The 17,147-nt window shown below is 45.2% G+C and overlaps 1 protein-coding gene across 4 annotated transcripts in view; it reads left to right on the top strand.

Annotated features, from left to right (window-relative positions):
* MMEL1 (membrane metalloendopeptidase like 1) overlaps positions 1-17,147 on the top strand; it is a 46,882-nt gene that overhangs the window by 6,754 nt on the left and 22,981 nt on the right. For 2 of the 4 annotated variants that reach the window (XR_009279343.1, XM_058854991.1), the window contains exons 3-9: positions 656-715; positions 1,304-1,465; positions 1,848-1,928; positions 2,430-2,525; positions 2,772-2,890; positions 4,927-4,992; positions 12,705-12,914. Coding sequence is in view for 3 of the 4 variants with exons in the window: in XM_058854991.1 (XP_058710974.1) it covers positions 656-715; positions 1,304-1,465; positions 1,848-1,928; positions 2,430-2,525; positions 2,772-2,890; positions 4,927-4,992; positions 12,705-12,914 (794 nt within the window). In the remaining variant the exon portion in view is untranslated. The remainder of the gene's footprint in view (positions 1-655; positions 716-1,303; positions 1,466-1,847; positions 1,929-2,429; positions 2,526-2,771; positions 2,891-4,926; positions 4,993-12,704; positions 12,915-17,147) is intronic. The other 2 variants (XM_058854992.1, XM_058854993.1) reach the window with 2 other exon arrangements.

Below are 17,147 nucleotides of genomic sequence, written 5' to 3'. Positions count from 1 at the left end.
TGTTTTCCATGCTTAAGGCAGAACAAATTTGAACACAGGTCCACAGTGTCCTTATACCTACACTATTCCATCAGCCCTGAAAATTCCACATTAGGGACAACCTCTCAGGTGAGCAACAAGGACCAGCCTTAGAGACCAGATGAAACTGTGGCCAAACAAGTCTGTGACAGGCTCCCCAGCACACAAGTACCTGAAGAAATAAGTAATTTCTTTTCCTAAATTTGATCCTGGTAACTCAAAGCAGTGTGGCAGCAGTAATCCAGCTCTGGGCTTTTTGCCCCTGTTTAAACCTCTCAGTCTAGTGATTTTGAAGATGCTCAGAGCATCTTATTAGATTGTCTAAAAATGGATCCCATATTTTCAGAGTAGACTGTGGAGGCAGTTAGCAGGTAGAAAAGATGGTCTTATTCTCCTTCCAGTAGAGATAAAACTCACTGTCAAGACTGTTGTAATGCTGCTGCCAATAAATTTTCCTCAAAAATCCCCAGATTTTTTCATGGTTGCCATCTGATGTCTTTGACTGGCATCAACATTCAGTCGCTTTCTCTCAAACCAAGCAAAGCTGTCACTGAGATTGGTTTCTGGGGAGTAACTTTGGGAACAATTTCCTTCCAAAACAAGTAATTCCATCTGCTTCCCTCTTCTCTCCCTGCAGGCTCCTACTATGGCACCAACTCGGGCAACATCTGTACCACCCCTGGGTGTGTGACAGCAGGTAATGGGTTATTGTGAATTACTGCTGCAGAGGGGAGGCTTTAGGTGTTGTTACTGAACCTGAATAGGAGATGATTCACAGTTTAAGGCTGCAGTAGATGAAAAGGAATAAGATTTCCCCTTGGGTAAGGAATATCATTCATAAGTAGCACAGGAAAATTGCCAGTGTGGCCAAGAACTCTGGCTCTGAGCCACAAGGCCATAGACTGACCAACACAATCTGTATCTATAAGCATAATAAAATTCCCGTTAGACTGAATTTTCTTTCATGGGGTATTTACCTTCTTATTTTTGGTATCTACATCTCAAGAAAGGTGAGACTCCAGCACAGATGTTTCCAATAGCCCCCTGGAAGCACTGATTTCTTGGGCCAGTACCTAAAATGGAGCACTGGGCACTCTTCCCTGCAAGGCCTTGTGCTCTGGGACTGCTCTTCTGCAATTCAGATCCATTTTTAAACAGAAAACAGGATTCCTCAAGTCATAATATGTGGGAATGAGCTTTGCCAAGCAGCTCCTTGAGAGTCTTCAGTAGTCCCAGAGATTCCAGGGCAGACTGTAGAATTCAGCTCTCCAATTTTGCTGCCCAGCTGCCAGAATAATCCAGAACATGGATCCCACAGCTGACCCATGCAAGGATTTCTACCAGTATGCCTGCGGGGGTTGGCTGAACCGGCATGTGATCCCAGAGACCAGCTCCAGATACAGCATCTTTGATATCCTGAGAGACGAGCTGGAGATCATCCTGAAAGGTAGGGATGAGGCTGCTCCATCCCCAGGCACCTGTGTTTATTTCAGAGGTTACCAACTGCACATCACACAGAGAAATAAACTTGCAAAAAAATGTTGGTCCTGTAATCTCTACCTATCTTACTACATCCATTTTGAGGGAACATCCTGTTCCCACTAAAAATTAGCCAGAGGTGATTGAGTACTAACTCAAAAAGGAGCAGGATAAGCTGTCTGCAGGTCCTTCCTTCTGACACTTTTCTCATTAATAGCATTAAGAGCTCTCTAGTTTGACAGTAATTGCAGCTTACAAATGCTTCTCACAGCCCTGAATCCTCAGGGGTTTCTGTAAAATGGACAAAGCTCTCCAGGGCAAACATCTCATGGCAATGGTTCCTTCCCTAGGTGTGCTGGAGACTTCAGATCAAGGGGACAGAGAAGCATTTCAGAAAGCTAAAATCCTTTACAAGTCCTGCATGAATGAGAGTGAGTGTCTTCTTGTTCCATTGATTGCCCTGTTCAAAACCAGGCATACAGAAAAACCGAAGTCCTGTTAAGCAAAATCCAGTCAATATCTGTCTAATCCATGTGGCCGTGCCTGGAAAATTCATCTTCAGACGGATGAATATGCCTTGGTATTTCATTAAACCTCAATATACCCATCTGGGATGTGGAAAGGATGGATGTTGGGTACCCACCCCTGGTATGGATGCAAAGCCTTTCATTCAGAAGGCACAAACCTGTCCCAGCTTATCTTTAACAAACCAATCCAGTCTAAATCAGCACTGGAGCCACAGAAGTATTTTCATTCCTTTTCTGAAGACTAATATAGAATGGTTTCATGATATCTCTTATTTTTTGCTATGACAAGTTCAGTTGCAAATTGAAGCTGTTAGGCCCATTACCTATTTTTCCTAATTTTATTTTTGTATGAAAACAATACATTAGAATTATACAAATACATAGAATTTGTCTTTCCTCCCTCAGGTCTTATAGAGCAACGAGATTCCCTGCCTCTGCTGGAGGCCTTGAGGATAGTTGGAGATTGGCCAGTGGCTTCTGCAGACTGGAGTAAGACCAAAGGTAATGCTGGGCCTGGAAGGGTTCAGTCAGAATTATCTACTGAATCAGGGAGGCCACTGCCACCAAATTAAATCCTCCATTTTCAGTTTCTCTTCCCAAAGAGAAGTCAGGGTAACACACATTTAACACCCATTGATCCATTTAAATAGATCTCCAAAATTTCAGCAGCCAGTTTGTGAACTGTACAACTTCAATGAGTCTGACACAGATTGACAAATAAAGTCTTTTTTCCTTTTTATCTCCCAGAGCCAAGCTGGAGCATGGAGGAAAACCTTTCCATAATGAACTCCAGGTTTAACAAACGTGTCCTCATTGACATGTTCGTGTGGAATGACGACCGGGATTCCAGCAGACACATAATTTATGTAAGAAAAAACTGACAGGGGACTATTTATATGCCAGAATCATAATGGATAGTTATTTACACTGCAGATGGATGAGCTTCCCATAGAACAACAGTGGAAAAATGTAGGCAACAGTTCTGTACCCCAAGTGTCAGATCTATTTCAAAGACATATTGGGAAATGCTTTATGGCAGCATAATTTTTGCTCCAGCAAAAGAAATAAGAATCAATGGAACTTCGCTGATTTACAGCATTTAAGGCCTGCAAATTCTTGTGACTTACAAAAATTATGATGAAGTTTAATATATAGTAGGAAACCATGGGTCTAAAATACACAGAGAGTATTTCAGAGTTTGTTCATTAATGGTTGTGCAAGAAGTCCAGCCCTAAAGCAAAGCAGAAGTTTACTTAAATTTGTTCTTGGGTCTCCAAGATTACTGAAAGATTTTGCTTTATAATCCACACTAAGTTCCACCCTGTCCTTAACTGGAAACCTAGAGATAGAGTTGTACTTTCCACCTGTCATGGTTTTAAAGCAGTAACTAAAAAATCACTAGAAAACTTATTTATTTCTTGCTGCGAGATATGGATTAGAACAAGAGCAAAACAGGCTTAAAACTTAAAAGGAACAAAGAAAGTTTATTAACAAAAACTGTAAGAACAAGAAACCAGAATAAAACTTCCAGAAACCCCTTTTTCCTCCTACTACCCAACCATTCCCTTGTTCACATGACAACATAGAGACAAAAAAAAAAAAAAACTTTGGTGGTTAAAATAGTCCCAATTCTCGCTATAGTCTTTTCATCAGCCTTTGTAGAGAAAAAGAAGTCTTCTGCTAATCTATGGAGCTTCTCACAAGAAAACTATTTCTGTTATAGCTTTCTATTTCTCTGATGTCAGCTGCCCGGAAATCCTGTCATCAGTTCATTCCTCCCATTTCACATCACTCTGAAGTGTGTATGGGTCAATGAGCCTTGGGATGTCATTTTTAAGGATGAGTTATTCAAAGGCAAAAGTTCTCTTCATCTGTCTCTGTGAGCCTCTCTGGAAACAGAAGTTTTCTCTTTGCCTCTTAAAGGCCCCAAATCTTCAACTATTACTTCTCCCCCTCTGTTCCAGCACCTCACAGGACCACAACCACTTCACCATTTGCTCAAAATCCACGCTTTGAAACACTCCATTCCTCCCAATATACTCTGTCATGAATTAAAGGAGTTTTTTTCAGAACACTACTGTCCATCTCCATAGCTTTAACAGAAAAATATTTCAGCTTAATTAAAGCATCTCCTTATTTTCTCTTCCCCCTCTAAAACTTAGTTCTTTTCTTCACTGTGTTTGATGGTTTTATGGTGTCTCCTTACATGTTGATCACTCTCTTTCTCTCTTCCCCTCTCTCTGGGAGAAAAAGGATTAATCTATAAGTCTCAGCCAGGTAGTAAAAGAGTTAAAGTCTTGGAAAGCTGCAGATGTTCATGGTGTCAGGTTTCAGTTCGTTGGCAGAAACTGCAGACCAACTCAGGCCGGCCGGCTCCACTTTTCTCCCCCCACTCTCCATGGCCTTGTCCAGCCTGGTGAAGGGGGGGAGGAGGAGGCTGAGCCGGAGCCCTGTTACCTCATCAGATGCCAGAAACCAAAGAGAGCAAGAAATTCCCGGTCTTAAGCCTTAAGGTGGTGTTCACAGGTTAATCTCACTTTTCAGTGGTTAAAACCACTGACAATTCTCAGAAATGGTTAGTTATTGGTCAGGAGAAAAAAACTCCCATCAGCCTCCAGCAGTTTCAACTTCCTTAGCTCCCAAAGCTAATCTTACAGGTGCAGAACTTAATATATATAAAGCAGGTGATTGGGAATACCAGTATCATAAAGTCACCCCAGGACACCACCTAATCCAGATCCAGGAGAGCCCAAATTGTCTGGGTGCTTAGCAGTGGTGTCATCCCAACCCTGACAGGGTGGCACACACAGCATTTCCTGCTGCCTTTCAAGGATTTCAAGGATTCCTTTGGACAGCCTCAGTTCCTGTTCACCACTAACCAGAGAAATGCATTTTCTTTCAGATTGACCAGCCAAGCTTGGGAATGCCATCCAGGGACTACTACTTTAATGGGGACAACTATCAAAGAGTAAGTATCCCTTGTACTGATTTACTCTGTGCCACTAAAACAACTTTATTCCTCATCCCTGTGCTTTCAAAAACCCCAATACATGAATCTCCATGCTATGCAACAATCAGAATTAGACTGTGACATTCATTGCTGTATTTTTTCCTAATTAAGCCAACATTTTTTTAAGTTTATATACTTTAACTGTATAAATATATTTTGTTATTATATGTATTATACAACTGCATAAATGTCAAGCCTCCCCAGAACTGGCTGCCGCGGTGGGGTGGATGTCAGGGGTGCCGCAACCTTCCTGAAAAAGTGTCCTGAGAAGGACGGCTCTCAGTGGCACAGGCACGTCCCTATCTTGCCCTGGCGAGTGGTGACCGGCTCAGCAGCAGCTCCTTCCCAGGCAACACTGGGAGAAAAAGGACTAGAGCTCTGGCTAGTGATTCCACAGAGAAATCAGCCCTAATTAGTGCAGGGCTCTCTGCAAAGGGGGCTAGCACAGAAGCTCCACTCAACCGGGGGAAAAAAAACCAGGGTTTATATAGGGAAGGAGAGGGCCGGGGGAAACTTGGATACAAGTAATAGGGTGGAATGGCAGAGAAGAAAACCAATGGAATACAATAAATCAACATATAACTTGCAAGGGTCTCTGGGAGGGACACTTTTCTCAGTATGACAGAAAGTGCCTGGCCTATGGAGAAGCTCTCCAGGGTAGCACCACAGTCCTTCTGCTGGCCTATTCTTCAGCCCCCACAGCTCCGCCTTCTTTATTTATTAAAAAGGCCTCTCCCAAGACTTTGCAATCAAACTTCTAAAACAGCTGAACATGCATAAAAAAATAATGATGATTAAAAGAATCCAGAAAATGTTCTTTAGGAGGGAGGCAACCCATCCCTTGAGTCCCCAACTTCCAAAAAGGTCCTCAAACCATCAGGGCTCTTTCTCTTTTTCGAGTTCCTGGACCATGTTGCTGATTTTCTGGATGCACATGTGGATGCTCTCACCATGGTTGGACAGGTTGAAACAGCACAACCCGTCTAATTCCTCGCAGCTGTGTCCATGGGCAACGAGCAAGAATTCTATTGCAGCACAGTTTTGGAGCGCTGTATGCCGAACCATCTCTTCATCAGCCAAAAGGTGACTTAGCACAGAAGAGGTCAAGTTGGCCTGCTTACCAAGCCAACACTCCAGGTGAGGAAGCTCACCGAGGTCTTTAGTAGCACCTACCCTAGGTAAAAATGCTAACATTACCACCCTCTTTGTATAGGACCAGTCTTCAATTTAGCTATCACAATTTTCATCTAATTGAGTAAATTCTCTCTTTTGATGGGCCAATTCATTCTTTTTCTGCCAATCGTACATCAGGGTTGAGTTTGGAGTGAGAATGTGTCGTGGTTTTGAACCAGTAATTAACAAAAAGGGGGAAAAAAAAAAAAGAATTATTTATTTTTTGCTGTGAGATATGGATTAAAACAAGAGCAAACTAGGCATAAAACTTAAAAGGAATAAAGAAAGTTTATTGACAAACTACAAGAATAAGATCACCAGAATAAACTTTTAGAAAAAAAACCTTTTCATTTCTCACTGCCCACTATTCTTTTGTTCACATGACAACAGAGACAAAAACTTTATGATTTTAATGGTTTAAACAATCTCAATTCTTTCTACAGTCTTTTTATCAGTTTCTGTAAAGAAACAGAAGTTCCTTTCTGTTAATTTATGGAGTTTTTCACAAGAAAGCTATTTTTGTTATAGTTTTCTGTTTCCTTGATATCAGCTGCCCAGAGCTGCTGTTATCAAAGCTCACTCCTCCCATTCTACATCACTCTGAAAATGTGTTATGGGTCATGATGTTTAGGGATAGTATTTTTAAGGATAAGTTAGTCAAAGGTAAAAAGTATTCTTCATCTGTTTCTGTGAGCTCTACTAGAAAACAGTTTTCTCATTGCCTCTCAAGGCTTTAAATCTCCCAGCACTTCACTATACCACAATTACTCTACTTTTTACTCAAATTTACACTTTGAACACTTTATTCTTCCCCATACTTCATCATGAATTAAAGGAGTTCTTTTCAGGACTTCATTGTCCATCCCCATAGTTTTAACAGAAAGATATTTCAGCTTAATTAAAGCATCTTCTTAATTCTCTACCTTTCTTGAAGTTTCTTTTCTTTCTTGCCACTAGTAGTTTATAAAGTCTCTTTTCATGTTGATCACTCTCTTTTTCTCTCTCTGGATAAAAAGATTAATCCGCAAGTTTCATCTGGATAAGAAAGAGTTAAAATCTTGCCCAAGCTTTTGTAGATGGTTCGGTGATTTCTGCTGAACAGGAGCTGGAGCTGTCTGCGATGAAAAGTTCCTCACAGCTGCTCTGGAAAGCATAGTCACTGTCTCTGCTTGCAGCAGGCTTAGAGCTCTTCTCCTTCTTTACTCGACCGTTTTCTGGTAAATTCTATCACAGCAAAACCTGCAGCCAAGCCAGGAACCGGCCTGGCCTAGCTTGGCTCGGAGCAAGCTCCCGCAGGCCCCATCTCCCGGCCGGGAGAACGGCAGGCCCAGCCCGGCCCCCGCCCGGCCGCATGGCCTGGGCAGGGAACCAGAGGCCAGCCGGAGCTCTGCTACCTTTCACAGCCAGAAAACAAAGAGAACCACAGAGTTCTGGTTGTACACTTTAAGGTGGGGTTCACAAGTTGATCTCACTTTTCAATGGCTAAAACTGCTGTCAATTCTCAGCAATGACCGATAATTGGTCACGAGAAAGACTGCAGGCAGTCTCCAGCAACTCCAACTTTCCTTAAAGGTAAAGTAACTCCATGACAGAATGGTAAGCTGGCCAAGTGTGCAAGGACTTCCCTGGAGTCGGGAAGGGATTCGTGCCCACACTCTATCCCCACAGATTAAGAACACTCCCCAGGGTAGCATTTTTGGATGACAAGAGGAGGTGGACTGTGTACTGCTGGTGTAATTGCACCACTTGAATTGATTGTAAATTTTACTGTTTGGTGAGACATTTTTCTTTGTCTGGATCGCCCTATAATATTCGGAGGCAGGCCACACTTGCCTACTGGGAGGGCGTCAAAATTTACACAGTAAGTGGCCTTGGAGGACCCCAAAATCTCCAATTCTTGGGGTTCCTCTGGTGCATGAGGCAAGATCCTTGTCTACTCATCCCAGGTGTCTACCAGGTTGCGTTCTTTCCCTGTGAAAGGATATTCTTGGGGCTTCAAAGGAACCCCTACCAGGCATGATGACAGAGGGTTGGTGGCGCTGCCCATGGACAAGCACATATGGTCTTGCTTGAGGGTCTTTGCGAGGGTGATCCACACATCTTCTTTGGCTGTGCTACCAGCCAGGCATCCACGACCGATGTTTCCAGGAGCATTCAGAGAGTCAGGAACTTGAGGATGGTTTTGCTTTCCATTTTCTATAACAGAATATAAAAAGATTAACTGATTTTGGAGGAGGGTTATTTTCCTTTTCCCCTTTCTTCTCTTGTCTCCCCCCTTTTCTAAAAGAAAAACTATATAAGAGGAATAGATATTGGGGATGAGGTAGTTGACTGCTGGTGGGGTCATTTTGCGTGGAGGGGACACATGATCAGTCACCAGCAGCAGCAGTATTAAGGTGCATTGTAGTGCAAACGTGCAAGGGGTTATCATTTGGGTAGGTGTTTAGGGGAAAAAGAAGGATAGGGAACAGGAAGGGAAAGGGGAAAGGAGTTTCAGGGGCTTTGCTTATCCAGCATGTTTTCGGCAGTGATCTGTTGTTGAACTTGATCTCACTTGAGATCTGGCAGCGATCGGAGCAATTCTCTCTGGCAACCTCTTTCGGCTACATCTCTGTCTCCAGGCAGTGGTGGCTTGTTGTTTTTTAGAACCTGTATGGGTCTCAGAAGATTCTGATTGATCTGGTTCTGGTGCAGGGTTTGCAGGGTCTAGGTATGGTTTGATATTTTTCCCTGGGAGCCACTTAGGACCCATGGTGTGGACACACAAGCATACCCTCTCCCCCAGGTAATCAATGGGAAAGGTCCTGATGTCTGTTGTGATTCAGGGTCCTTGATCAGCACCGGCAGCTTCTCTGTTTCTTTGCCTTGGGTCGAATTGGAGAAGTGCCTTATTACAGGGGGGTCAGGCTGTGTAGGTGAACAATTCAGAAAATTCATGATGTTCAAAGCCTTACAGAGCCTCTCAGTGGGAGGGATGATCTCTGTTCCTCCCCGCTGCTGATCAAGAACTCTCTTGAAGTTCTGATGTGTCCTTTCTACAATTGATTGCCCTGTGGGAGAGTGAGGTATGCCTGTGGTGTGCTTCACCCCCCACTGGTTGAAAAAGTCCCTCAGTCTGTGAGAGGTGTCTGTTTTAATCTGTTGTGGAACTCTGAGGGTAGCAAACGTGAGGACAAAATGTTGGATGGTATGTTTGGCATTTTCTCCTGCATGGGCTGAGGTGAACACTGCACCAGAAAATGATTCCACCGAAACATGAACATATTTGACTCTCCCAAAGGACGGGATGTGGGTGACATCAGTGTGCCAGATTTGGCAGCTGTTGAGTCCTCGGGGGATAACCCCAGAACTCATCGCTGGGATTTGAAAAGATTGACAATTGGGACAGGTGGCAACGATTGCCCTGGCCTGATCCCTGGGTAGAGCAGTGATGTTCTGGTAGTAAAATTGATGGGACAATTTCTCCTGGGCAAAAATGTCTGGAACAATGGCTGCTCCAGCAGGCATGGCTAATGTGTCCGCCCTCTGATTACCTTCCACAACAGCACCTGGGAGGTCAGTGTGTGACCTCACATGCATAATACAGTAGATTGCTTCCTGTGGGAGATAAGGTATATTAACTCAGAAAGCAACTTATACAAATTTGGGTTAGAGACTTCTTTTAGAAAGGCATGTTCTGCTCTCATAGCTATTCCAGCCACATACACTGAATCAGTTATCAAATTAAAAGGTTCTCATAATTTTTCAAAAGCTCTGACAATGGCTGCTAATTCAGCAATCTGTGGTGATCCTTCGATCACTTGGACATCAGACTCCCACTTCTGTGTCCTGGGGTCCTTCCAAGTCATGACTGACTTGTGGGATTTCCCCAAGCCGTCAGTAAAAACTGTCAGAGCCTTCAGTGGTGTTTTGCTGAGTAATGATTTGGGCACCAGATTGAATGTGGACTTGAATAATTTGTGGCCAGGTGGGTGTATGGAAATTTGGCCTGAGTAGCTATCGAGATCGAACTGAAGGCTCTCATTCGTTTGGAGTAAAGGCTCCAAATCCCCAGTTGTCTATGGAAAGAAAATGCATGTGAACTCACACCCTGCAAGACTGCGGAGACTGGTTCTAGCTCTTTTAATGAGTTCAGCCATGATTTCCTGCAGAGTGGTGATAGTTTTGGTGGGCTGATTGTGTGTGAAGACCCACTCGATGATAAGGAGTCCCATTGAAATATAAGCACATGTAAGCACGGGGCCTTACCCAGGACAATTAGTTGGAAGGGCAGGCCGGGCTCATAGCGGTGGGCTTGTCACAAAGACAGGGCCTCCTGGACCTTAATGATGGCATCCCAGGCTTCTGGTGTGAGGGTGAGTGGTGAGTTGAGGTCCTCACTGCTGCGGAGCAGATTGAAGAGGAGCACAAGGACATCCATCGTAATCCCAAGCAGAGGACATACCCAATGGATGGACCTGGAGAGTTGGCATAGATCTCACAGGGTTTTGGGTTCATCCCCATGGTCAGCTTCTGGGGTACGACAGTCCGCTCACAAATCCAGAGTCTCAGACAGGTCCAAGGGCAGGTGTACTGGATTTTGTCCTCGCAGATTTCAAACCCAGCATCCTCAATTGTCTTTATAGGGTTATGTAAAGTCTGTTGTAGACAGTCCTTGTCAGAGGTACAAACTAAAATATGGTCCATGTAATGCAATATTATTGCATTTGGGAACAGGACCCTCACTGGGGACAGGATGCAGGCTACGTACCATTGGCAAATGGTAGGAGAGTTCTTCATTCCTTGCGGGAGAACAAGCCAATGGTACCTCTTTAGAAGTGCCTGTCTGTTTTGGGAGGGTACAGAAAATGCAAACCAGGGGGCATCTCGAGGATGGAGGGAGATGTTAAAAAAGCAGTCTTTTATATCTATGAATGCAAGCTTCCAGTCCCAAGGAAGCATAGAAGGTGAAGGCATGCCGGGCTGGAGGAGACCCATATCCTCAAGGACTCATTTATTTTTTGAAGATGGTGGAGCAGCCTCCACCTGTCTTTGCCTTGTTTTCATAGGACAAAGACAGGGGAATTCCAAGGGCTGTTGGTTTCTGTGATGTGGCCCTTGGCAAGCTGCTCCTCCACGAGGGCTTCTAGCGCACGCAGTTTGGTGTCAGAAAGGGGCCACTGATCAACCCACACTGGATGGTGCTGTTTCCAGGTGTGTCGCATCTCACCGGAGCTGATCTGGCTCTATCACTTCGGCCTGCGACAGGAGTGGGTCACACCCCAGGAGCAGGATGACCCGAGGAGCGACTAGAGTACTCACTCTATGGCTTTTTGGCTGCCAGTCGGCGCTCTGAGGAGACAAGGACAAGAGAGAGGTCTTTTGCATGGGATAATAGAGGATTTATTGCTCTGGGGAATCTAGGGGGCAAAAGACAGAAAATGCGAGCGTGCAACAGCTGAAATAGGGAGGCGGTTCAAAGGGAGGGTACAAAACATCAGCTAATCAGAGATATCCTGGGGAGAGTAAAAGGCAGGCTTCACAAAATCATCATCCAATGAGGGAGGTGGGGGGGAAAGTTGGGTCACATGGACTAATTAAGCATCGAAGTTTAGGGGATTTCCGAAGTGGAATTCCAAACATGCTGTGGGCTTAAGACAGATTGACAGGAGACTCAGAGTAGATTGACAACGTGGGGTGGGAGGGTCTCATTTGGACCAAACCATCAACTTAGGTAATAACCAGACATATCATTAACAAGAAACACACTGCAACATCTCCCCATTTTCTGTTTAAGAAGGAGAGTTTTGGCATTGAGGAATAGATTCTGATCGGGAGAACACATTTCTCCACCAGGACTGCTGTGTGGATACTGCTACATGATTGACTTCAACATGGTAAACATTAACTAAAAACATCTGACATCATTGGGAAACAGAACAGTCAGGGATAATCTGACACAATTAGCTAGGGGATTGGGTTTTCCATTTCCTTGGCGCCAGTGCCTTTAGAGGGAAGCAGTTACATCTTTGGTGGACTGGCCTGATCGTGGTATGGGCTTGGGGTTGTGTGGTTTGACCCACTTTTGAGGGACCCATCTCAACCCAGAGAGCGTGGACACACAAGCATATCCCCGACCTCAAGTGGTTAACTCAAATGGACCCTCTACTTTTGCTGTCTCAGGACTCTTTATTAAAACTGGAGGGTGTTCTCTCAATTCAGCTGTGTGTTACTGCTGAAATGCTGAACAACAGGTGGGTTAAGGTGTTCAAATGAGCAGTTTAGAAAATTTATGATAAACAGTGCTTTACAGAGTTTAACCTGTGGTGGATCACTGGTGGTATTGCTCTGCTGCTGCTCTAGGACTCTCTTGAGCGACTGATGTGTTCGCTCAATGATGGCTTGACCTGTGGGTGAGTAAGGGATGCATGTTTTATGGTTTACACCCCATTTTTGCAGGAACTCCTGGAAGGCCTTGGAGGTATATGTGGGACCATTATCTGTTTTAATCTCTTTAGGGATCCCCAACACAGAGAAGGCCTGCACTAAGTGTTTTTGTGCATCTGTGGTCTTCTACCCTGTGTGGGCAGAAGCATAGACTGCTCCGGAGAAAGCATCCACTGAAACGTGAACATACCTCAGCCTGCCGAATTGTGGGACGTGAGTCACGTCCATTCTGCCACACCTCACAGCTGTTGAGGCCTCTTGGATTTACACCAGCACTTAAGGTTGGTACTGCGTACCTTTGGCAACTGGGACATGTAGCTATGATGGCCTTGGCCTGGTCCCGCTTTAGATGGAATTGGTGTACCAGGTCAGGTCATGGCTTAGCTTTGCCTGCTGAAAGATGTCTGGTAGGTTGACTATCTCAGCCGGAGCAGCCAGGGCATGTGCTCTTCTGTTCCCCTCTCCAATGAAACCTGGAAGGTCAGTGTGTGACCTGACATGCATCACATAGAAAGGTTGCTCTCAGTGGGAAACAAGATAAACTAATTTTGAGAGTAACTCAAACAGCTTAGGGTTAGAGACCTCCTTTAAAACAGCATTTTCGGCTCTAGATACTACTCCTGCAACATAGACCGAATCAGTAAATAGATTAAAAGCTTCAGAAAACCTCTTGAAGGCTCTGACAACCAAGTCTAACTCAATAATTTGAGGGGACCCCTCAACCTCTTTTACATCTGTCTCCCATTTCTGAGTCTGAGGATCCTTCCAAGTCATCACTGACTTGTGGGATGCTCCAGATGCAGCTGTGAAAACTGTCACAGAATTGAGTGGCCTCTGACTTTGTTTTTCCTTGGGCACTAATTTAAATGCTGAATTAAATAATTTATGTCCAGGATTATGAATTGAAATTTGTCCTAGGTAGCTATCTAGAGCAAATTGGAGTGTCTCATTTTCCCTAAGTAACTGCTCCAGAACCACTTTTGTCAACTTACCTGATGTTAGGGTAAGTGGTAGATGGAGGCATGCGAAGTCACACCCCTCCAGTTCTCGCATTCTTGCCCTGGCCTTCCGGATCAATTGAGCCATTAACTCTTGTGGCCTGGTAATACTTTGGGACCACTGGTGACTGAGGAATACCCACTCTATGATCAAGAGTGGATCCCTCTGACCTTGATCCCACTGGAAAATCAAGCCATGGAGGTGTGGCAGTCTTCCCAAAACAATAAATTTAAATGGCAAGTCTGGCAGGCAGCAATGAGCTTGTTTTGTTGCCATCGCCTCTTGAGCTTTCTCCAGAGCTAGCTTGGCCTCTTGGGTTAGGACCCTAGGAGAACTCAGCTCCTCTCCCCCTTTCAATAAATTGAAAAGGGGGGCTAGGTCTTCTGCTGTCAAGCCCAGCCAAGTTCTGACCCAATTTAAGGACCCACTCAGCTGGTGGAGATCAGCTAAGGTTTTTGGGTTGTTTCTGATCATCAGTTTTTGAGGAGTAATGGTCCTCTTGCTAATTTGGAGCCCCAGATACCTCCAAGGGGGCACCCGTTGAACTTTGTCCTTTTGGAGTTCAAATCCTGCAGCAATCAAAACATTGACAACTAGGTCAAGTGCTGTAGTATATCGTCATCGGGGACACACATGAGCACATCATCCATATAGTGCAGGATGATGGTTTCTCTCGCTTTGGCATGCACTGGGGACAGCAATGAAGCAATGTACCACTGGCAGATGCTGGGACTGTTTTTCATACCTTGAGGAAAGGTTTGCCAATGGTAGTGGTTCATTGGAGCTTCTCGATTGATGGAGAGAACTGAGAAGGCAAACCATGGGACATCAGCAGGGTCAAGGGGAATCTGGAAGAAACAGTCTTTTATATCAATAACTACCAAATTCCAATTTTGGGGGAGCATCGAGGGGGGAGGGCATTCCTGATTGAAGAGACCCCATGTCTTCAACGACTTTGTTAATTTCTCTAAGGTCCTGGATGAGTCGCCACTTGTCCTTTCCTGGCTTCTTAATTACAAAGACTGGGGAATTCCAAGGGCTGGTGGTTGGCACAATGTTGCCTTTTGCTAACTGCTCTTCTACAAGTTCATTGAGCGCCTTCAATTTTTGTTTATTCAGCAGCCACTGATCTACCCATACTGGGTGGTCTCTTTTCAGCTTCTGGGCAGGGCGCTCATCAGCGGCCGCTATGAAAAATCCTGAGGGGTTTTTGGGATTTCAATTTTCACTCCCCACTGGGACATGGCGTCTCTCCCCCACAGGGGAACTTTATAGTCTAAAATGAATGGGCGTAAGCTGGCCAATTGCCCATCTGGCCCTTCAATTTGGACGATGCTCTTAGATTGTTTGGTTAATTGGGCACCCCCAAAGCCCTGTACTTTACCTGTCACGGGTTGCAATTCCCAATGTGACGTCCATCTGGTGGTTGGGATGATCGTCACATCTGCCCCTGTGTCCAACACTCCATCGAGGTGAAGGTAATCTTCACCTTGCTGGAGTCCACACCCCATTCAAGGCTTGTCTTCTCCAATGACTTCTGCCCAGTAGATGCCTGGTGAAGAATCGTCCACTGGCATCTCATTTGGCATCGGAATCGCCTGGGTGATGATTTGGCCCTGTGGCATAAAGAAGGGTGGGTGGACACAACGCACCATGAGAATGAGTGCCTCCGGCTCTGATGTTATGATTGCCGGAGAGATTTCAATCTCCTGGGGTGTGTGCTTGGTGTCCCCGCTAATGACATACTTACAGTCCAGTCCAGCAAATAAGTCTTTGTCAAGTGGGTCAACTGACACAACCTGCCAGTTGTCTGTATTAAAGAATCTGTTTTGTGTCACAACTAGCTTAAAGGGAGCTTGTGGCTTCCAAACCTCTGGGTCCCTATTCTGACCTGCTTCATTTTTGTCTACACACAAAGCAGGCCCATGCTTCCCATCTAGTTTTTTGGAATCGGTTGTCCCCCTCCCCCCTGAGAACTTATTGGTTTATTTTGCAGAAGCTGCCTCTTTGGGCAAACTTTTGCTATATGTCCCTCTTGCCCAGAGTTAAAACACCAATAAGGCTTTGGTGTATTTTCGGAGTAGCAGCAGCTGTTTTCTCCATTCTGTCTCCTTTTCCTCGAGGCTCTGGGATGATGGCTGTCTTTGTGCAGGCTTCAATGATCAAGTCAAGGGTCGGTGGTGGCTCAAAGGGCAGGCCTAGGATGATCTTCTTGCAGACATCATTAGCATTTGCTTGGGCTACTTCCATTATGTTCCTGTAGTTGCCGACTTTCAACCTGCCTCTCCAACTCGGAGCCTTTCAACAAAATCTATAAAAGCCTCAGAGAGAAACTGTTTAATATTCACATAACTTTGCTTAGGTTCTTTTGTGGGCATAAGGGTAAAGCCTTCTCTGCAGTTCTCTTTACCTGTTCCAACACAGGCTGTGGTATTTTTTCAGCCTGCATTCTAGCTTGTGACCAATCCCCTTCACCACACAAGTGGTCCATTAAGATATTGTTGTTATCTGCATCAATGGCACAGTCAAGGCTTTGCAAGAGCTCAGGAAGGAGTTCCCGTAATAATCTCTTCCATGTCCTCTCCCACAACAGATATTCTATTTGGGTTAGGAGACATGCAAACAAATCCCTGATATCATCAGGAACTAGTGTGTTTGAGGAAAAGGTGGCTTTTAAAAGACCTTTAAAATATTCACTTTTTCTCCCAAACTCCTTCTGAGCCTTGCAAAGCTCCTTTTTATGCTGATAATCAAAAGGTTGCCACTTAGGGGTTCCTCTTGCTCGGGTATAGGTAACAGGTGCAGGGAAGGGGATGATCTGCTGTTCCAGGTTCTGTTTTTCAGTCTCATGGCTTCCAGTTCCCATGCCATCGTGGGAAGTTGAAGCTGGGAGACGATGAGAGCTGCTAGAGAAGGAGGAGGGAGCAGGGGTGGGACAGCAATTGGAATGGGAGTTGCTGTTCACAGGTGACATCATGGGAACAGATGATATAATGGGGATGGGAGGCAGAGCCAGTGGAAAGGAAGGGGGGTAACCCGGGGAAGGGGTGGAGTTTGGGGAGAGGGGAGGAGAAGGAGGGGCATGGGTAGGGGTGGGGGCAGGGGATAGGAAGGGGTTGGAAGGAACAGGGTGAAAGGGATTGTGGGAAGAAGAAGCACAAGGTGGGGGCTGAGCCATGTGGCTTCCACCATCTTGTGTCTCTTCGGGATCATTCGGAGAGGCAGGGGAGGACTCAGGGAAAACTTGGGAATCTCCTTTAGGGGCATTCACTTGAACTGGAGAATTAACAACTGGGAAAGAGGGGTTTAGGAAAGGATCCTTGACAGCGTGCCCATCGCTCTCAAAGCAAGGGTGCCGAGAAGTCTGTGGGAGGCCAGGGAGTCGGTAGCTCTCCTGCGCTTCATCGCGGTTTGCCTGGCACAGACTTCCCGATGCAAGGGACAAGGATTTTGGATCAGGGGACGGGGGAGGCGGGGGCGTTAGTTTGAGCTTTTCCTCCACTTTCTTTTCCTCA

The sequence above is a fragment of the Poecile atricapillus genome, chromosome 22 (genome assembly GCF_030490865.1).
Source record: "Poecile atricapillus isolate bPoeAtr1 chromosome 22, bPoeAtr1.hap1, whole genome shotgun sequence".
Classification (NCBI taxonomy): Eukaryota; Metazoa; Chordata; class Aves; order Passeriformes; family Paridae; genus Poecile; species Poecile atricapillus.
Note: the sequence above shows the minus strand (reverse complement) of the source record. Positions and strands in the feature narration are given on the sequence as shown.